We start from the raw sequence: 21,352 nt of genomic DNA on the forward strand, positions 1-21,352 counted from the left end.
TGCTTGCCAAGGGCAGGAGGCAACTGGATTTACTTCCTTTCTCTTCTGTTTTCCAGAAAGCTGTTTCGGTTCTCCTTGTGAGTTTCGGATTATTAATTTTATCATTTATTCTTGTGACATAAAACATCCCTCGTCCACCTTTCAAATTGTTAAACAGCTCCCGCATCATTTAATTGGGGGAATATGTGGCAGGTATGTTGTCCTTTCTAGTGTCCGGTTGAAGGACTTGAAAGTCCAATTTACAAAACATAAACTAGTAAAACAAAGAAATTAGAAGAGATATGAGTACTCTACGAAACGTTCTCCAACTTGTGTTGCAGTGCAAAACCAACATGGAGCTAAATATATTGGGTTCGGTTTTTCATGGTATTGGTCCTATGGTTTGGTTCCTCCTGTTACCTGTCAGTTTGAAGAAATTGAGCATTTACCTGACTAACAATATCTTCCTGCCCACATTATACAGTCCCACACTTCCTGTTAGTTGAAAGTGACAAAAAGCAATGATTTGAACTTAGGTAAATCTTAGGACCTTAATAACTTCGTATCTGAACAGTCTGGTCTTATGATATTTGCTGAATTAGTTAATCGACTATAAGTTTGAGTATCTTAAGTTAGGTTGTCTATGTAGCAGCAATCCAGACATTCGTTTCAAAATTTTGGTACTAATTGTTGTTCTGATTCAATGTTTTTATTCTCTGTCCAAAATGTTATCGTGACAGTATGAACTTTATGTGTTCTCTATTCAGTGTGTTGCCGAAGCTGCTGAAGACATCTGGGATCATTACGGATATGACTTAGGGACGGACTACTCAGGCATCTTCAAAGCTCTTTCCCATGTTAATTATAATGTGCGAGTGGCTGCTGCTGAGGCCTTGGCTGCTGCTTTAGATGAAAGTCCAGATACGATACAGGTTTATTTAGCTTCTATATTCTGTTTACTGCAAATGTATTGAAAGTTCTCACTGACAATTTTGGAATGATAAACAATGCTTTCAGGAATGTCTTTCAACGTTATTTTCTTTGTACATCCGTGATGTTGGTTCTGGTGAAGACACCATCGATTTTGGCTGGATAGGCAGACAAGGAATAGCATTGGCTTTACTTTCTGTGGCAGATGTTCTTAGAGCAAAGGACCTTCCTGTTGTTATGACATTCCTAATTTCAAGGGCACTGGTACTAATTTCTTTTTTCTGAATAAAAGGTGTTGTTAGTTATGTCTAAGTTTTAATATATCATACTAGATGATAAAACCTAAGATCTGCAAATTTGCTTTTCGTTAAAACCTAAGATCTGCATTTTTTCTTTTCTCTCTCTCTCTCTCTCTCTCTCTCTCTCTCTCTCTCTCTCTCTCTCTCTCTCTCTCTCTCTCTCTTCTCAAGATTGCTAGATGATATCACTAACAGGTGCATGGAAGTTTTTATTTACTTTGACGCATGCTGATTTTGGCAATGAAGTTCTGCAAGAGTTTGTCTTGCTATCATTATACTAAACGTGGCAACTCTCTTTGAATTGAAATATCCTTGCCGAGATATTCTTTTTCTTGGCTTTTAAGGAGCTCCCTCCTTTTATTGAAGGCTTTAAAGCACAGATCACTCACAATTTGCTGTTATATGAAATTTCGTGCTTCACTTAGTTTTGTAAACCGTCGAAATAAACTTTTTGGAAATATATGAAATTTCATAAAAAAGTTATATCATTTGGGTTTGACTAATGTGGCTTTGGAATCGCAGGCGGATCCTAATGCAGATGTTAGAGGAAGAATGATAAATGCCGGTATAGTTATTATTGACAAACATGGAAGAGACAATGTCTCACTGCTATTCCCTATTTTCGAAAACTACTTGAACAAAAAGGTATGACATTTTATTTTCCAACATCATCTATTTGGTTTACTGTCTAGAGGTTTTATACCTTTGGGATGGGGATGAACTATCGGTAGTTGAGTTTTTTGTGTTGACTCCTATTGCCCGTTTGTGGATGTTAAAAGCTAGTTATAGTCTCTTAATATATATCATATGTTAAAATATCGTACAATGACCAACCAATTGTTGATTGGGCAGGCTTCAGATGAGGAGAAATATGATCTGGTCCGTGAAGGTGTAGTAATATTTACTGGAGCTTTGGCAAAGCATTTGGCCAAGGTAACTGATCTTCCCACTTATAAACTTGGTCCACAGTAAAGAATGGTGACGTCTACGATTCTAGTTCCTAATACCATGTCTATTTTGGAACAGGATGACCCTAAGGTTCACGCAGTTGTGGAGAAGTTGCTGGATGTACTCAACACTCCTTCTGAAGCTGTTCAGCGAGCTGTCGCTACCTGCCTTTCTCCACTTATGCAAGCAAAGCAGGTTAGTTAAGCATCTTCTAGAAAAGCTTCTGTATACCATTTAACTGTAACGAGCACGAGTGATTGCCACATTTCAAGAATGTAATTCTTGAACAATCTGCAGTTATTAAACTCCTGTTATTGCAGTAACAGGTGTTTCTTTTGTTTGCTGCCAGGCTACATAGACTCTATATAACATACATGTGTCAAAAGGATATGATTTGGCTTGGTTACTTTGTCTAAATCCTACATGATACGCCAACTTGCTAAAATTTAGATGTGCCCGACCAATTAAAAAAGAAGAAGACGCGTGCCTGTACCCATGTCCACGTCCATGTCCATGTCCATGTCCATATTCAAGTCCACATAAAATAGGTTTACTGTGTGGAATGATATATCATATATTCTTGTGAATTGTGCTAGCTTTACATCTCTCCTCTAGAAGGGTCTTACTTTTTAGCAAAGCAAGTAAAAAGAACCATCATGGCAATATTTAGAACCATCTGTTTCTTCCTACTTTGCATGAATCTTGCAGTCAAGCCTTTCAGTTTTATGGCGAGTAAAATCCAATATATTAAGCTATCTTGAATTTTGGTTCCTTTTTCCTTCAGGCTATCAGTGTTCTGAGGTGGTAACTGGTGACTTATTTGGTTAACTACAGACCTATTCTCATGTATTTACCATGCCAATCCTGATAGTTCCTTGAGATTTTCTGAAGGACTTCTTGTCTCACTTATTTTAAATTTGTTTGTAATTCAAAATTTTGAAATTCCTGGAAGGGATTTTGTTCTTTTCAACCTTAACATCTATTAAAAGGGATGAAAAGTAACAGTGGGGAGGAAAGTGGTATATGATCCCCACTTTCTCTTCCAATCTAGTTCGGGAAGCATTCTCTCTACTTCTTGTTCTGTACTGCGTAAAGTCAGGGAAATATGAATTATTAGTTTGTGCCCTAGTTTTGTTTCTATAACTTTGACCTTGTTTTTCTTCCAGATCTTTTGTTTGTGATCTTACTTCCTTAGTCATCTCTCTTTCTTTCTGCTGTCCAAACAAAACCTTTTGATAGTTTTTACCTTATTTGCAAGCTGAAACTGGATTCTCTTTTTGCCCATCTCTTCTCTTGCACCAGGAGGATGCACCATCTCTGGTTTCTAGGCTTTTGGATCAGCTAATGAAGAGTGACAAATACGGAGAACGCCGGGGTGCAGCATTTGGACTTGCAGGGGTGGTTAAGGGATTTGGAATAGCTTGCCTGAAGAAATATGGCATTGTAAAAGCTTTACATGAAGGTCTTGCTGACAGGTTAGTCTTCTGGCATGTTTTAATCGCTCTAAAAGCTGATTTTGAATCATGGTTTTCAAGTCAAGGGACTTTCTGTCCTTTTCCAAGCATGCGATGAAGTGTCATGAATGACAACTCAGATGAGACATCATATAATGGAATTAGCGAGAAGAACTAATTCATCTAATTACTTTTATCTTTGTGTGCTAGACATTGTTGATGCGAAATCTCAAGGTTACGATCGCTTAACATATACCATTTTGTATCAACAATGATTATGTCTTTGTGGTCCAAGGATGTGTGTTAAAATAGATAAACGTCTTCTTGGCTTAATTTGTGAATTAATTTTCCAAGTCGGTACCTGCCCGCAACCAAAAAAAGGGGAAAAGTGACTTTGTTATCTTTCAGCTCGCCTCCTCTTTTCGTTATAGGTTTAAATTTTGAGCTCGCCACTTAGAGGACATTTTTATGAACTGTCTACATCTATTAGCTGTGTTCTTACCATAGATATATGTTTCTGTATGATCTGGGAGTTGTTCATGCAGTTACCCGATAATACATAAGTATTGAATGGAATTGGACAAGTGGATAAACAGGACTCATACAGACGATCCCAACTAATTTCGGATTGACGTGTAGTTGATTGTTTTCTATTATAATACATAAATTTTAGGATTATTTCTTGACTGGCAGTTTAGCTAGCAATAGTTGACATTGACATTGTTTCACCGATATCGCTTTGTTACGAGGTTGCTGATTTCATTAAATTTCAGTTACTGCACCTCTGCATATGAATTTCTCCTTCCAGGATCTGAATCGATTTTTATTTGCAGGAATTCAGCTAAGAGTCGTGAAGGTGCACTGCTTGCATTTGAATGCTTCTGTGAGAAGCTTGGGAAGTTGTTTGAACCGTATGTCTGCATGCCCATCAATTTATATTTCTTTTCTCCGTAACATGATGCAAGTGAAATGCGTATCCTCGTATGTATTTTGAACTTGGATGTGGAATAATCAATTTTGATTCACTTGTCTCCCTGTTTTTCCTTCAGGTATGTAATTCAAATGTTACCTTTCCTCTTGGTTTCATTCTCTGATCAAGTTGTCGCGGTGCGTGATGCTGCTGAATGTGCTGCTCGGGCAATGATGTCTCAGCTTAGTGCTCAAGGAGTGAAACTAATTCTTCCATCACTTTTAAAGGTTCTTAATTTAACTTTTCCCCTTTACCTCGGCTCACTGCAACCGACGCTATCTGTGATATATTGGTTGAGCGATGTGGTTAACTGGATGATGGAGTAATCTTGCAGAATGTAATTTTATGCACACACTTGGAGTATACTCTTATGAAGACATGCTCAAAATTCTTTTTCAATGTACATCTATTCCTACATGTTTTTGTAGTTTGTTGAGACTCTTAGAAATAGGAAAAGTTATAGGTTTTGAGACTGCTCTTTGATGACGAGAAATTGTTGCACACCGGGCTACGTTGGTTAACCTTGAGGACTGTTTAGCTGTGTAGGAATAGAGAAACTGTAGCTGTAATGCATGCTTGCTCTTTGATTTTTGAAGAACAAGTCTACCATTTCATGAATGCTTATATTGTGGGTTTGTACTACCTCTTAGCATCCGTATATTTCATCTGAATTGACAGATTGGATCCTCAGTTCCTTTGTTGATAAACCTACAATGTGTTTTGGATTCACAAAACTCATATATTAGTTAGCCTTCATGACATGAGACCTATGTTTACTATTACTTTTCTGTGTCAGGGCCTTGAAGATAAAGCTTGGAGAACCAAGCAGAGTAGTGTACAACTTCTTGGTGCCATGGCGTACTGTGCTCCACAGCAATTGTCACAATGTCTCCCTAAGATTGTGCCCAAGTTAACTGAGGTTTGTTCTTCTGCATGCAAACTTAGTACTTACTGTCTCTGACTACAGGGCCATACTGGTCTCAGTTTCATACTGCTTTGGTAATACTGTACAGGTGCTTACTGACACTCATCCCAAGGTTCAATCAGCTGGACAGACAGCCCTTCAACAGGTTAAACAATCTCCGGATCAAGTTTCTCTTACTTCTAAGTTCTACTTCTTGCTATTTATTGTTTAGTTATGTCGTTTGTTGAATATAGGTTGGGAGTGTTATAAAGAACCCTGAGATATCTGCACTTGTCCCTACTCTTCTAATGGGTCTTACAGATCCCAATGAGTATACAAAATACTCCCTTGATATTCTCCTCCAGGTAAATGCGTTTTCTGATAACTCTGGTTTCCATGTACTTTTTTTGATAGGTAATCTGGTTTCCATTTACTTCCTGATAAGCTAATTTCTTATTCCAATTCTTGCAGACAACCTTTGTGAATTCAATTGATGCTCCTTCTCTCGCTCTGCTAGTACCAATTGTACACCGTGGGCTTCGAGAAAGGAGTGCTGAAACCAAGAAGAAAGCAGCACAAATTGCTGGAAATATGTGTTCATTAGTGACAGAACCTAAGGACATGATACCATACATTGGACTACTGCTTCCTGAAGTTAAAAAGGTACTTATGGAAATAATTGGAGTAACTTGTTATGATGAGCCCAAAAGTTGACTCGATATTCTTTTCATGTGATTTCAGGTACTTGTGGATCCAATTCCTGAAGTTCGATCTGTTGCTGCAAGAGCCATTGGTTCTCTTATACGGGGGATGGGAGAAGAAAATTTCCCAGACCTTGTGCCTTGGTTGTTAGATACGTTGAAGTCTGATGGAAGCAATGTTGCACGTTCTGGGGCTGCACAAGGACTAAGTGAGGTATAGTTATCTCATTCGGTGTTACTTGGTTACGGTCTCTCTCTCTCTCTCTCTCTCTCTCTCTCTTGTTATAAGGAGTTGAAAACCTCCCTTTGCTGAAGATTTTCATTTCTAGAAGAAGCTGTCAGTGGGGGGCCCCAATCTTATGCTTTTTCACTTAAAATAAGTTTTGGATTTTAAATATTAAGTTAGCATTAACATGGTCTCTTACCTGTGCTTTTCGATCAAAAGGTAAATATAATAGATCTTTTTTGGACTTCAAAAAAATTCTTCTTCCATGTTGGCAAGATTAAGGTTTTATGCTGTGTGCACACTTTGCTTGTCTTCTTGTTTTGGTTTAGTATGGTTTTTTTAACTCTAAAATAAGTTAGTGACATTGTTTGCATAAACAAGTTGAAATGGTTTTTGAGCATCTTTATCTTATTGGCTCTTCTTTCTCTTTCAAACTTGGTTGTCGTGAAGAGCAAGGACCAAGAAAAAATAATTGACAAGTATGGAAAAGCCTGTGCTTTTTGGGTGCAACATCAAGGAGTTTGGGGGTAGTGGTAGGTGGGTGGGTCGGAGCCAGTAATACAGAATGGAGAGACTGTGCTTTTGAGCTGCTTAGGGTTCTCGTTTTCACGTTCAACCTACAAGTGTTTTTCCTCTTTCCCAGGTATTGGCCGCATTAGGAATAGAGTACTTTGAGAATATACTTCCTGAGATCATAAGAAATTGTTCTCATCAAAAGGCATCAGTTCGTGATGGGCACTTGGCGCTCTTTAGGGTAAGCACTTGCATTTTTTGAAGTTTGTGTTTAGAAAGACGGATAACTTTTTCTTCTGTAAATTTTCTCATGTGAATTATTTGGCTGCTTGTAGTATCTGCCAAGATCTTTAGGCATCCAATTCCAGAACTATTTGCAGCAAGTTCTGCCAGCGATCTTAGATGGTAATTCATCTCTCTCTCTCTCTCTCTCTCTCTCTCTCTCTCTCTCTCTCTCTCTCTCTCTCCTCCCTTTTCCATACACACAAACACATGCAGTCACACAGAGATAAACATAAAATTAGCATTCAGTTGAAGTGTTAGTTTAGTGGGCGTCTTTTATGTTTACTTGCGTTGAGACATTCCTTGAATTAACATTACTTTCTACTATAGGTTTGGCCGATGAGAATGAATCTGTGCGTGAGGCAGCACTCAGCGCCGGCCATGTTCTGGTGGAGCATTATGCAACCACGTATGCGTTTGTCATCTTCCACATCTAGTTTTAAGCTGTCTCCTGAGTTTACTTTGGGGTCCCGTGCCATAACCATATATTAAATTAATTTGGATATACACAATGAAAGAGGCTATGATGAAGTGAAAAAATCATGCTGTTATAGTTAAAGTTTGAATGATAATTGATCTGCTGACTATTTGCTACTCTCTGCTCTTCTTTTGTTCTATAAATTTAGATCTTTGCCTCTGCTTCTTCCTGCTGTGGAAGAAGGTATTTTCAATGATAACTGGCGTATCAGGCAGAGTTCTGTAGAGTTGCTGGGTGACCTTTTGTTCAAGGTAAGCATTGCACTTTAGCATCATATTATATAAGAAGCAGGTTTGTTAATGTTATATAATTATATTTTCTTCTAGGTTGCTGGGACATCTGGAAAAGCACATCTTGAGGGCGGTAGTGATGATGAGGGTGCCAGTACTGAGGCTCAAGGACGGGCTATTATTGAGGTACTTGGAAGGGAAAAGCGCAATGAAGTCCTTGCTGCATTGTATATGGTCCGAACCGATGTCAGCATAACCGTGCGGCAGGTAGTATTTGTTTCATATACTATTCGATGCTTCAATTATGGTGGTCGACTTGTTTTGAGATGCTAATTATAGTAATTAATGAACTTTAACCACTTTGTATTTTCTTTTTTCAGGCTGCTTTGCATGTATGGAAGACCATTGTTGCAAATACCCCGAAAACATTGAAGGAGATAATGCCTGTACTGATGAGCACATTGATAAGTTCTCTAGCATCTTCATCCTCTGAAAGGAGACAGGTGTGCTGGTACTCTTGTTTATAGTGAACAAGAATGTAAAACATTTGTTCTGGAAATAAGAATTCCGTGGTCTAAATATTTGCAGGCTTCTGGACGAGCATTGGGCGAGCTTGTTAGGAAGCTTGGTGAAAGAGTCCTTCCTTCGATTATCCCAATATTATCACAGGGTCTAAAAGATCCTAATCCAAGTAGAAGACAAGTGAGTACTTTACCTCCTCCTCATGCTTCCAGGTGTTCTCTTTAAGCTCTGCGAGTGTTTTCAGTCATAGAGTGGTTAATAGATTTTCTCTTTTTATTTTTTATTTTAATAAAAGGCACCGCGGTGGTGGGGCTAGTCAGAGTCCTACCAGTTTACTGGTATCAAATAACAAATACACAGTTTATAAGTATCTTGCATATGTTTATTATCAGTATTTTAGTTATGTTAAATGCAGTATTTTATGACGATCTTAATTCATCTCTCCAATTTTGGAGTTGCAATTTCAATGCAAATTGAGGTGGGTTTATCTTAGTGAGACGACTTAGTTATAGCTAAATCGTATTTGGGGCAGTGATGATTTTGAGAGCTTCTATAACTATCCGGATAACATCAAGAACAACGAACCCAGTGTAACTATACGGATAGTAACAGCAAAATAATATGAGTGAGCTTCTGTGTGAGAAATGTTCTGTAGGTCTTGTTTATAAGAAAGAGAAGTGTTATCATTCTCCAGAAACATACTTCAACTCTGGCTGGAAAGACTTAGTCTTCAAAATTCAATGATTCGCAAAATAAGTTTGACAAGCCCCATTAAGGACTACCAGACAAGAAACCCCATCACTTCCGCAGAAGCAATCAAAAGTAGCAGATGGCCAACCAATAGATAGCAACCCAAAAGTGGTGTTAGAGAAAGATAACAAAATCTTATGTAATGGAAATCTTGCCCAATTAAAATGATTAAGTAAACATCTAGCTTTGAGGGAATGATTGGAGTTAATACCATCAAAAAAATTTCGATTCCTTTTAGTCCACGAAACCCAAAAACCTGCTGCAGGGATCATTAACCAAATTTTCTGGATGGTTTTATCAACTCTCTGTAGACTCCAACTAGTGTAAGCTTCTTTCACATTTTGTGGAATGACCCTGTGAAGTCCAAAAATAGAGTAAAACATGCTCCATAGCTCAGCAGCATTCCTTTCAGTCCACAAAACCCAATATAGTTGATCATTAACCAAATTTGAAGCTACATATATAACTTGATTACATATGTAATTTCTTTTTTTCTTAAAGAGTAATTGGTTTAATAGTGTTATGCTGAAATATAGTCGCTGAATATGTGCTTGGCAGTGTATGTCGCGTTTAAAAATCGATAAAAGCCGAAGCGATGAGTAATCGACTTAATTTGTTTGGTTTGGTTCCCAATATTTTAAAAACGAAGTTAATTGGTTTGGTTTCTTTTTAGAGCTAAACCAACTCAAATCAAGCCGTGAACACCCTTACCAGCATGCATCTGGTGGACTATGTGGAAGGAAAGGAATGCTAAACGTTTGGAAGACAAAGCTAATTCTATCCAATAGATTAAAGTTTAACTGCACACTGTTTCTTTTTGTAAAGAGGAACTTTTAAATGCAGTAAATCAATACTTAGCCTCTTAGGATCCCTGCAAGATTGGAAAAGGATTCTTTCTTTGGTTTTTGCTCACTTGTATATTTCAGCACCTTCTTTAGTGATGCAGCTATAATCTCATTCCAATTTTATTGGTTGTTGCCGAAGGGACTGATATAACATATTTACTATTTCTGAAAAGAGTAGCTTAAGCATGTAAGTGAGACAGTTCACACAATGCAGTGTGGTACTAGAATAGGAAATTGTCCTGCATTTGAGGGTCATCACCACCTATCATAGAATACTTCCACGTGCTTGGCCCAAGAAAAAGAATTAGGCCTGCATGTGAGGGGGCATTGTGCAGAGCTAAAGTAAATAAAGGTGTCTCATCTATAAAAAGAAACTTCATGTTTTCAGAAGAGGCAGTTCAGACTCTTAATTTTCCCAAATATGTTGCTTGACTTATTCCCTATTTCTTTAGTGGCACAATATAGTTGTGACTTCATGGTGACTGGAGTGTATATCTTCTGTCTTTGGTAAGATGAATAATAGTCTTATTTATACTTTTCATACAAAAGCTGTGAATCTCATCCTTCTTCCTTCATTTGACATGGGTTTTCCTTCGCACTTGCAATCAAAATTTACCAACAAGATGTAGTTTGTTTCCACTTATAATTTCTCGATCTTCAATACTTTTTCAATTTCAGGGTGTCTGCATTGGTCTAAGTGAAGTAATGGCCAGTGCTGGCAGGAGTCAATTGTTGAGTTTTATGGATGAGCTTATCCCCACAATTCGGACAGCACTTTGTGATAGGTGTGATATCTTTTGCTTATATTACTATGAAAATGGCAGTTTTTTGCATTTACAGTCTGAGGTAATTCTTTGGTGTTCCTTATTCAACAGCATGCTCGAGGTTCGTGAATCAGCAGGCCTGGCATTTAGTACTCTTTACAAGGTAAATCCTACAGATCTTGCCAATATTTGAGAAATTTCATGTTTATCGAGAAAATTCTCAGCATTAAACTTTGCACTTGGTGGTTTGTAACGTAGAATGCTGGAATGCAAGCAATCGATGAGATTGTTCCAACACTTCTTCATGCTCTGGAGGATGAGGAGACCTCAGATACTGCTTTGGATGGCTTAAAACAAATTCTGAGGTAGTCTATTGTTTGTCTAGATAAGTCATGTTTCTATGCATTATGTTATCCTTATGTCCTAAATTTTGTTGCCACGTATTTCAGTGTCAGGACCACAGCGGTGCTGCCACACATCCTCCCAAAGCTCGTTCATCTTCCACTTTCGTACGTATATATGCTTTCTGCTCCCAATATCTTTTCTGTACCTTGTGGTTCTGCAGTACTCACGAAATATCTGCGTGCACCTACAGTGCCTTCAATGCGCATGCTTTGGGAGCTTTAGCGGAAGTTGCAGGACCTGGTCTTGATTCCCACCTTAGTACTATCCTTCCTGCTTTACTGAATGCAATGGGTTATACTGACACGGTATGCCTCCTCACAGACATGTGCATATGTTTATGTGGTTTTCACATTCATTTTTTAATTTTTCTATGGAATAAAATACAGGAAGTTCAAAGTTTAGCGAAGAAGGCAGCAGAAACTGTTGTGTCAGTTATTGACGAGGAAGGCATGGACTCTTTGTTGTCAGAACTACTGAAAGGAGTTGGGGATAGTCAGGCATGATCTTTCTCTGTTTCTTGTTATTTTGAAAACTCATTTATTGCTATTCTTTTCTCTCATGCTACTGTATGCTTGTAATTCCAGGCTTCGATTAGAAGAAGTTCAGCGTATCTTATTGGATATCTGTTCAAAAATTGCGACATATATATTGGTGATGAAGCTCCAAACATGATATCCACCCTGATAATTTTGCTTAGTGATTCGGATTCTGATACAGTGGTGGTAATGTCAAGATCACTGCATTTCTTTTGTATGTTGATTCGTGTGGGTTATCTGACCACTTATTGACAGGTTGCATGGCAAGCTCTGTCTAGTGTTGTGAGTTCAGTTCCTAAAGAAGTTCTTCCAACATACATCAAGTTGGTTCGTGATGCTGTATCTACATCAAGAGATAAGGAACGTAGGAAGAAAAAGGTTGCCATTTTCTATTTCAGACAGCTGTAATTTTATGTTTTAAAAGCATGGGTGTCACAATGTTTTCTGTTGTTTCATGAGTCTATGTTGAGATTTTAACGTTCTTCTTAATGAACATGTAGGGAGGACCAGTTCTTATACCTGGATTTTGCCTTCCGAAAGCTCTTCAGCCATTGCTTCCTATTTTTCTCCAGGTATTCCAGCTTATTATTATTATTATTATTGTTGTTGTTGTTATTATTTTTTTTTAAAGGTACTCTGGCTTATTTCTTTGTAAATTCACGGTAGATATCGTTTCTCTTTTTGGTGGGTGTTTTTGGGGTGCTGGTGTTAAGTTGTATATTTTTAGAGGAAAATTCTTCTGAGAGTACATCAGAGTATCAGTCTTCAAGTTTAACACACATTTATATTTTTTTGTGTATGCTGTGGCAGGAGGTACATGGGGATTTATCAAACTGCATTTCAGAGTTGATATACAAATATCCATTGTAATCCTAGGAAAGAGAAAATAGTACATAGTGAAAGTAAAGGAAATTTGTAAAAAGGTGTTAACATGAGGATACCATAGAAAGAAGCAGAGAGAAAGACTGAATTGGAGAGTAACCTAAGCTTCTGTTCCTTCAATACTCTTTTTCTTAGTTCCTTCTTCACCAAAACAACGCTCCCTAGCTTTCCTCATTGTTTTTTATTGCTACGTTCCATCTTAATGGTAAAATTGAAAAATTATCCTAGCCGACTGGCCCGAGGCATCAAAACCTTAGCCTAGGCACCAAACTTATTTCTTAATCGATGCGAGGCATCATTTTAATTCTGCTCTATTGCTTAATACTGGTAATTATAGATTGTATTAACCTCCTAATAGTCCTATGTGGTATTTTATTTATTGCACTGCTCCTTGAATTTTCTGTTACCCAGTGTGATTTCCTTTTGACCTGCAGGGTCTCATTAGTGGATCAGCAGAATTGAGGGAGCAAGCAGCTTTGGGTCTTGGGGAGTTAATCGAAGTGACAAGTGAGAAAACACTAAAGGAGTTTGTGATTCCTATCACAGGGTATGTACCATGTGTATTAATACAACGTTTGTACCAGCATGAAGAAGATTCATATAGGCAGATATCAAGAGGATTATGTTTTTTACTTTCTAGATTTTGTATTTTCATTTTCTCTGAAGTCAATCAGCGTATGCTGAAATTGTCGTACTATGCTTTCAATTGCAGGCCCTTGATTCGTATTATAGGTGACAGATTTCCTTGGCAAGTAAAGAGCGCAATTCTATCAACTCTGAGCATCATAATACGAAGGGGAGGAATAGCCCTAAAGCCTTTTCTTCCCCAGCTTCAAACAACATTTGTCAAGTGTCTACAGGATAACACGAGGTTGGTTCTATAGTGGTATACCCTTTTTGGCTGTTAAAGGGGAAATGATGTGTTGTGAAACTGATGCCCTTCTGATCTGTTTTCTCTGTCTGCTTTATGACATCTATTGCTTCTTGAAGCGATAACTTCAGTTCTTTGTGATCTTTATTCCTTAAACTTATACAAGTTCTATTATAGGACAATACGATCTAGTGCAGCTCTTGCGCTTGGGAAGCTTAGTGCTCTCAGTACCAGGGTTGATCCTTTAGTTGGTGATCTGTTATCTGGTGTGCAGGTGATAGTTGTACTTTATTCTACTTCTCTATTGTCGCAATTCGTCTCTTTTTAAGAAGCAGAGTTATTCTATTGAGTTATGGTTCAACAGACATCAGATGTTGGAATTCGTGAGGCTACCCTGACTGCTTTGAAAGGTGTGATTAAGCATGCTGGTGGAAGTGTCAGCATTGCTTCTAGAACACGCGTGTACACCCTCCTGAAGGATTTAATACACAACGATGATGATCAGATAAGAAGTTCTGCTGCAAGCATATTTGGAATTATTTTGCAGGTTAGGGTCGTTCTACCCAGGAAACATTTCTTTTCCTTTATATCAAGATTTTGTGTCCTGCATTTAGCATGTTTTTAATCATCACTGAGGTGCTGGTAAAGGTTATTTGGTGATTTATTTGATGTGGGGTTTTGTTCAGAATAAACAGGGTGTAGATCATAGCAGATTGCCTCCTTTTTTGCTCCAAAGCAGGCTGCTTCATTTTGAATTGGCCTCTTGCATATTCTTATGTTCCTCTAGGGGATAATGCTCAATCTATTGCTTTTCTACCCTTTAATTCAGATGTTTTAGTAGAGGAACTCTTGTCTAATTGGTGGGGTGCATCACCCTCTCAAGTTTCTCTCTATTATTTTCTTTGTCTTAGAATTCTTTTTCATTGGTTATACAAGATTGGAGAAGATTAGAAATGACCACGTCAAGCAAAGATTGCAAGTAGTTCAAATTGAGGATAAAATGAGAAAAAATATTGAGAGATTTTTCCCCAGATAAAGTTGTGTTTGTATATCGGATTTGATCTGAATCAATGGGTTTCTTTCATAACATCACCTTAGCTGAGCTAAGTTTTAGTGGATCTGTTTGTCTTCTTTTTTGCAGACCTTTATTAGTACTCCCTCCTTTTCACTTTATGTGACACATTTTCCTTATTCGTCCGATTCAAAAAGATGGACACATTTCTATATTTGGAAATAATTTAACTTTAAACTTTCCCTTTTACCCATTTTGCCCTTAATGAGAAGCTTTTATAGCCACCTCAGTTGCGTGGACTCTTCGGGAGCGGGATACGCCCCGGATACGGTCAACTGACTTCGGACACTTTGACCGGAGTCCATCGACAAATTTGGGAGAAAAATTGAGATTTTGATTTCTCAAAATACAAACAAAATAGATTTAGGAGAATGGAAGACTAATGTCCATCTTGGAGAATGAAAGATTGAATTCTACAATATTCATGTAAGTTTTTCACAGAATATCTCTCAATATTTACAATATTTTTATAGCTCTATTTTTTATTAGCTGAATCCCCGCACCCGTATCCATATCCGGATCCGTACCCCTAATCTTAAATTTAGATTTTGCCGAATCCGATACTCGGATCCGTCCCCGTATCGAATACCCGCACCCGAGTCCGAGCAACTTAGATAGCCACACAAATTGAAGGCTCCACAAAAGCTTTTATCCTTTAAGCTTTTAAGGTGACAAGTTTGAAAACTCTTCCTTTTTCTCTTAAACTCCGCGCCGGATCAAACTATGTCACATAAATTGAAACGTGGGGAGTAAAATTTGTTTCTCTTATCAGAAATACAAAATAATGACAAAGAGGCAAAAAGTGATTCTGGATTGCTGCGGGAAAACATAAAGCACCAATACTGTGGATGATAATGTTTCATGGCTTTCTTGAAAGAGAATCTGGAATTACAGCTTTATATACGACAAACTGATTGCGAAAATCATTAACCAAATTTTTTTTATGTAAGGCTTGATTTTCTTATTAGATTGATTTTGAGGCAGTCTCATGGACCTAAAACTGTGAGATTTATTGTGATTTATCCTGCATTTTATTATTCTGCAGTACCTAGAAGACGGACAAGTTGTTGAAGTACTTGATGAGCTATCAAAATCAGCTTCATCATCTAACTGGTGCTCAAGGCATGGATCAGTACTTACCATTTGTTCAATGCTTAAGCACAATCCTGACATAATTTGTGCTTCTTCATCATTCACATTGATTGTGAACTGCCTCAAAAGCACCTTAAATGATGAAAAGGTACGTCTGACATAAGTTATTTCACTTTATAATGTAATTTGTTTTGGACAAAACTGCATTCTGATTGTTGTAGAAACTTAAAAATGTTGTTTCATATAATACTATTCTTTATCCAATTGTGGAAACAAAACGAATTCCACTTTTCATTGCATTTTCTCCATAGTTTATTTTGCCTTTTCTGAAGGGAAGGTGTTTGAACTGGAAATCTACGAACCTGTGATTTTTTCTGTTAAGTAAATCAATAAATCAGTGTTTTACACCAACAGAAACATTTAGAGATCTTTTTGTTTTTATTTTTTCATCTGAAGTATCTCTTTCCCATTGAGATACTGGTCTACTTCCATTTTCTGTACGGAAAACATCCACGAGAGGATTCAGATTTTCATGTTCTTATTTTCTTTTGGTAATTAAAATTTTATTTACCAGGGGAAAATGTAGGTACAGACAAAACAGAAAAACCATAAGTTGGACAGGACCCCGACTTATAACAGCAAGAAACAAAAAGAAAAAACTAATCACCTAAACTCCCAGTTCTCCCCTCTCAACTGTGCTACTCAGATTTCTAAGGATAGAAATGTAAAGTTTTAAGCTGACCAGCAATTCTAGTGTAAATTGCAGATGAAAGCAATAAAACTGGAAAAGCTTGGTCGGTATAGTTTTTCAGAAAGAGCGAAAGTTAATTTATTTGGAATCTGATGGTTTTCTTTGATATTGCTTCTTTATTTGTTAGTTTCCTGTTCGTGAAACATCAACGAGAGCGTTAGGATTGCTTCTACGTCAACAAATCCAGAGTGATCTGTCAAATTCTACTTCACATGTGGAAACTCTGGGATCCATAGTGTTGGCCATGCAGGACGATTCAAGTGAAGTCAGAAGACGGGCTTTATCTGCATTGAAGGCAGTTTCGAAAGTTCGTGCTTCTGAAATAACTGACATACTTCATTCATATATTCTTAATAGGCTCAACCTTAATTTTTTTGAAGTAAACATTAAGGTTTCCGCCTTACAGGCTAATCCTGGTGCAATTGCCATCCATGTTTCAAAATTTGGCCCTGTTCTGGCTGACTGCTTGAAGGATGGAAATACACCTGTGAGACTCGCTGCAGAGAGATGCGCACTACATGCCTTTCAGTTGGCAAAGGGTATTACCTCTGTATTATCTGTTCTGTTGCATCTCTAATTGAGATGACTGTAGTCCTTTTCTGATTCTAATATGAATCTCTCTTCAATCCTGTCCTTGGTCATATATTTTGCTGGAATGCTTGTTAAGCTGCTTCTGGTACTTGCTAATCCTTTTTACATAGATTTTAAGTAATGTATACCGTCAGTGTACGAAATTTTTACACTAATAGGTCACCTTTACGTGTTATAGCAAATCCTATATTTTAAGGAGGCTTACCTGTAGTATGTAGATATTCTTTGTGTGACTTGATAGTGTAAAAAATCTTTACACTGACAATGTACAAAACTTTAATTCTTTTACATATGTGTTTGGCATTTTCGTTGTAACGCTTAGAAAGCTGCTGCTTCTAGTGCTTGCTAATCCTTTTCAATTTAATAGTTCTCTGGAGCTGGCATGGTAAGCGTCTCAACGTTCCTTTCTTGGTGTTTGCAGGTACAGAAAATGTTCAAGCTGCGCAGAAGTTTATGACAGGCTTGGATGCTAGACGAATAGCAAAGCTCCCTGAACACAGGTGAAGTGTTTTTAATTACTCCAGATCTGTAGCCTACTGTTTGCAGATTGTTGCTTTGGATATGCTATTCTGAATTTATCTGTTGCATTATGGTTTAATGTCTTACCATTGTAAGTACAACATCTCTGTATTATTGAGATTCATTGTGATTTATCCTTGCATAAATCTCAATAATGCAGCTATTAACCATTATTTATCCATTTTATAAAGTGTTGTGCAATGCTGGCCTCTCTTTCTCTCTTCAAATTCCACAGTTCAGAAAAGAGGATTTGTTTAAATAATCCTCCAAGAATGTCACTCTGGTCATCTAAAGTAATGTTTCTTAAATATTATTCTGCTTCTTCGAAGATTGAATCTAGAGAATCTTTATATGATAAAGATTAAATCGAGCTCGTATTTGACTAACAAATAACAACAGTAAGTTTGAAATCCTTTTTCTTTTTGTGAGAAATTTCCAATGCATATACTAAGATGTTTTTTTTTTGCATGCAGAAGGTGAGTTAGTCTGTTCATTTTATGTTATTGAAACAGCTCGTTTGTCTGACAATAAAAGCATCGAGGAAGCTGAATGATTTTTTGTTCTTTTAATCCCCTCCCCCCGCGAGGGCTCTTTTTGTTCTATTCTGATGATGTCTAGGAGAGAAAAAATGGTAAGCTGGAAATAAAACGCTTTAAATAATTTAGGCCAAATACATAAGCAGGCACCTAAACTTGGCACCGTTTTTCGCTTAGATACCTAAAGTTAGGCCTGTTCCTATTAGACACTCATATTACTTCTGAAGTGTGTCTATTTAACAAATACAGCTGACATGTCATATTGTGTGAACAATACTTCTCTTGAGCGCGTGAAGAGCCAAAGAAAATTTTTGTTTTAACTAAAATTTTATTTTTTAGCTATTCTTCATCAAAAATCCACCACAGCCACTCCTTAAAATCTCCAATTCCATTCTTTACAGAAGATCCTGGGGAACAATTGCAAAGAATCACTTTTTGAAAATTTCCTTAGCTTACTCTCAAATTTTCTTGGTCATAGCGCTGTCAAAGTTGTCATTGACAGAATTGGGATCGCCGGCAAGATTTTCCCATCAAACTCGGTGGTTATCTGATTTGATTTTTGAAGGAGCGTGTAATTTTTAAGATGTTTCTGAAATGAGGAAATAAGAATGGAAGAAAGGAGAGAGATTGTCGGAGGTTGTAGTACAAGATCGTCGGAGAATAAATTTTCAGCTAAGATCGAGGTTTTCCGGCGGTTGCTGTTAGTCGGACTTTCTTTTTTGCTGCTTATTGCTATGGTTCTTCTCTGGTTGTAAAAGCGTTTTATAGCGGGTTTTTAAATTTTTCTATTGAAATCAATATGAGAGATGAAGGAAGTGCTAAGGTTATAACTGATTGAAGATTTTTGTTTCTGGTGGGTATGTGAAATAATGGTGGTGTTGGTGATTCTCTATGGGGGTTTTGGTGGTCTGACAACAATGGTGAAGGAAGAAGAATTGGGATGCAACTGGGTTTTGTTCCCCGAGGGGGAGAGGGGAGGCGGGAGGGGGAATTTTAGCGAAAATATTTTTTTCCTCAAAACAAATTTTAATAGTGATTTAGGGTCAAAATAACACGTCTTCATTTCATTCGTTGATTTGCCATGTCATCCGCGAGTGGATTACACTCACTTTGTTTCTCCTTGTGATGGTCAATTAGGTGTTCAATAGACACATATTGAATATACTCGAAGTGTGTAATAGGAACAAGCCCAACTTTAATTGTCTAAGTGAAAAGCGGTGCCAAGTTTAGGTGCCTGCTTATGTATTTGTCCAAGAATTTAGCAAAGATTTTTAGCTCATCAGGACAACCTGAGAGCATTTAGTATAGTTTTAGATTTTGGAAAATCTTTCTGCTGAAGTCCTGTGCAAGAATTGCTTGCCTGTCAATGTTCTTAGAATTTTATTTATGTTCGTTTAAAAGGTGCTTCTAGGATACCCTGTTTTTGCAAGTTCTTCTAGGTTACCTTTAAACATCTAAAATGATTTCTCAGAAGCTCTCACAATCACTCCATCGGTATATTATTTACTTATGTTTCATTTAGTGTTTCCTGGACTGTAAGGAAATAATATTTGACATAGCTCGCATCTTGTGGTACAAGAGACACTGATTAGACTTTCCTTGGTTTAAGGTAATGTATTTTCCTGTGGATCTCTCCTGGATTTGATGTCCGCTCTCCTCTCGATTGCAATTAGTGTTAACTATTTGGGGCGGTATAAGGTTCCTATCTCAACCCTCACAGACCAATCTATAGATTTTCCTTTGCTTCTAATCCAGAGTGAGAATTTTGTCGTTTTTTTTATAATCAAGAAATCATCCAACTGCGAATCGTTCAAAACTCGCTGGTAATGCCCCGCTCCTGTACCCTTTTCCACTTAAATACTAGGCTTTTAGTCCAAAACAAGATTTGAACTCATGATGTACTAGGTCCACACATAACGTTTTTTGGCTCTTTCCGCAGAACCAAATCCCGGGGGCATTCTGTCGTTCTTGTCTCAGCTTATTTATTCTGTGCGCACCTTTTGGCATTTATTTTATCTTCTTGTAGTTGGTTAGCTGCGCCATTAACTGGCTCGTGATATTCTGGCTGTTTTCCTGTGCAGTGATGACAGTGGAGATAGCGACAATGACACCTCAAGTGGCTGACAAGCTTATGACTGTACAGCACTTTTTTGCCTTCAAATTACTTTAACCTTAAGGGGTCAATGAGGCAAGGAAGTTGGAAGCGGAAATTTTGCTTGAGATTTGATATTTACAGTAACCATCACATACATATATAGATGCGTAAGCAAATAAGGATGAGTTTCATATTTGCCAAATTTTGACACCGAGTGGATTGTTGCTTACCTTTTGTAGTTGTGTATTATTGAAATTGAATTGCCCTTGAAAAAGGAAGGGAGCTCGCATTCATGTATAAATTTTGTAAATTTTCTACAGATATAGTAAATCACCGTCTTCATTTCCACCGAGATGCTATCCATTTTTCCTTTCAGTGGCGCAACTTTTGTGCTACGAATTTATCCACTTTGATGACTAGTATAGACTAGAGAAGCAAGACTAATAGGGGAAGTATATTAAGGAAGGTTGACAGGGTTCCTTTCATTGAGATTCAATTCTGGTATAAACTTTATTGTTATCTCTAATTTCTGGAGAGGACATGTCATTACAGTGCAGGTATCACTTCCAGAAAAAACTGTTTTGTGCTTGTTATTCACGTATGAAGAAATATAAGACTGTTGTTCAATAATGGTAGGATAAAGACTTCCTCAAATGAATTCATTCCTCAGCATTTATCTTTCATCCGTGAGTTAGCACTTTACATTCATTTGTGCAGTTTAACGTATTCCAGCTTCCCTTTTTTAATTTATCTATAATCAGTTAAGTAATGCTCCCTCGGTTTCAATTTTGGTGAACTTATTCCTTTTTTAATCCACTTGAAAAGCAATGATCCTATTCTAAATTTGTAAACATTATAACTCAAACTTGCCATTTTAACCTTGATGAGATGTTTTTGTAGTCTCAGAGATTTAAAACAATAAATTTCGAAAGTCATGTTTTTTCAGAATTCAAACCCAATTAAATAAGTTCCCATAAATTGAAATAATGGGAATAACAGTGTCATTGGTTCTGTTTCCCGTATTACTCTAACTGGTGGGGGTGGTTGAAGCTAGGGATGCTGTCCAGCAGCATTTTCTACTTACTGTTGTGCTTTCAATTTGAAAATAAAGGTCACGGAGGTATATCGCTAATCGTAATGAGAAGTGAAACATGTTCATTTTTTGTTTGTATTACCCTTTCTCATAGGCCTTGCTCTTTGATAAAGC

The 21,352-nt window shown here is 37.4% G+C and overlaps 1 protein-coding gene across 1 annotated transcript in view; it reads left to right on the top strand.

Moving 5' to 3' along the window:
* LOC109229844 (eIF-2-alpha kinase activator GCN1) overlaps positions 1–20,497 on the top strand; it is a 39,484-nt gene extending 18,987 nt beyond the window's left edge. Inside the window, exons 22-59 of the mRNA XM_019395396.1 lie at positions 747–911; positions 997–1,173; positions 1,731–1,853; positions 2,061–2,141; positions 2,235–2,351; positions 3,459–3,631; positions 4,444–4,521; positions 4,660–4,807; positions 5,377–5,499; positions 5,594–5,650; positions 5,739–5,849; positions 5,956–6,147; positions 6,226–6,399; positions 7,055–7,165; positions 7,260–7,329; positions 7,537–7,615; positions 7,833–7,935; positions 8,011–8,181; positions 8,295–8,417; positions 8,503–8,616; positions 10,710–10,816; positions 10,907–10,958; positions 11,054–11,160; positions 11,245–11,304; positions 11,391–11,505; positions 11,587–11,697; positions 11,785–11,922; positions 11,992–12,114; positions 12,237–12,308; positions 13,053–13,165; positions 13,331–13,489; positions 13,667–13,763; positions 13,854–14,036; positions 15,607–15,801; positions 16,532–16,711; positions 16,811–16,943; positions 17,417–17,495; positions 20,132–20,497. Of these exons, the coding sequence (XP_019250941.1) occupies positions 747–911; positions 997–1,173; positions 1,731–1,853; positions 2,061–2,141; positions 2,235–2,351; positions 3,459–3,631; positions 4,444–4,521; positions 4,660–4,807; positions 5,377–5,499; positions 5,594–5,650; positions 5,739–5,849; positions 5,956–6,147; positions 6,226–6,399; positions 7,055–7,165; positions 7,260–7,329; positions 7,537–7,615; positions 7,833–7,935; positions 8,011–8,181; positions 8,295–8,417; positions 8,503–8,616; positions 10,710–10,816; positions 10,907–10,958; positions 11,054–11,160; positions 11,245–11,304; positions 11,391–11,505; positions 11,587–11,697; positions 11,785–11,922; positions 11,992–12,114; positions 12,237–12,308; positions 13,053–13,165; positions 13,331–13,489; positions 13,667–13,763; positions 13,854–14,036; positions 15,607–15,801; positions 16,532–16,711; positions 16,811–16,943; positions 17,417–17,495; positions 20,132–20,174 (4,557 nt within the window). The 3' untranslated portion in view covers positions 20,175–20,497. The remainder of the gene's footprint in view (positions 1–746; positions 912–996; positions 1,174–1,730; positions 1,854–2,060; positions 2,142–2,234; positions 2,352–3,458; positions 3,632–4,443; positions 4,522–4,659; positions 4,808–5,376; positions 5,500–5,593; positions 5,651–5,738; positions 5,850–5,955; positions 6,148–6,225; positions 6,400–7,054; positions 7,166–7,259; positions 7,330–7,536; positions 7,616–7,832; positions 7,936–8,010; positions 8,182–8,294; positions 8,418–8,502; positions 8,617–10,709; positions 10,817–10,906; positions 10,959–11,053; positions 11,161–11,244; positions 11,305–11,390; positions 11,506–11,586; positions 11,698–11,784; positions 11,923–11,991; positions 12,115–12,236; positions 12,309–13,052; positions 13,166–13,330; positions 13,490–13,666; positions 13,764–13,853; positions 14,037–15,606; positions 15,802–16,531; positions 16,712–16,810; positions 16,944–17,416; positions 17,496–20,131) is intronic.

This window comes from Nicotiana attenuata, chromosome 7, assembly GCF_001879085.1.
Source record: "Nicotiana attenuata strain UT chromosome 7, NIATTr2, whole genome shotgun sequence".
Taxonomy (NCBI): Eukaryota; Viridiplantae; Streptophyta; class Magnoliopsida; order Solanales; family Solanaceae; genus Nicotiana; species Nicotiana attenuata.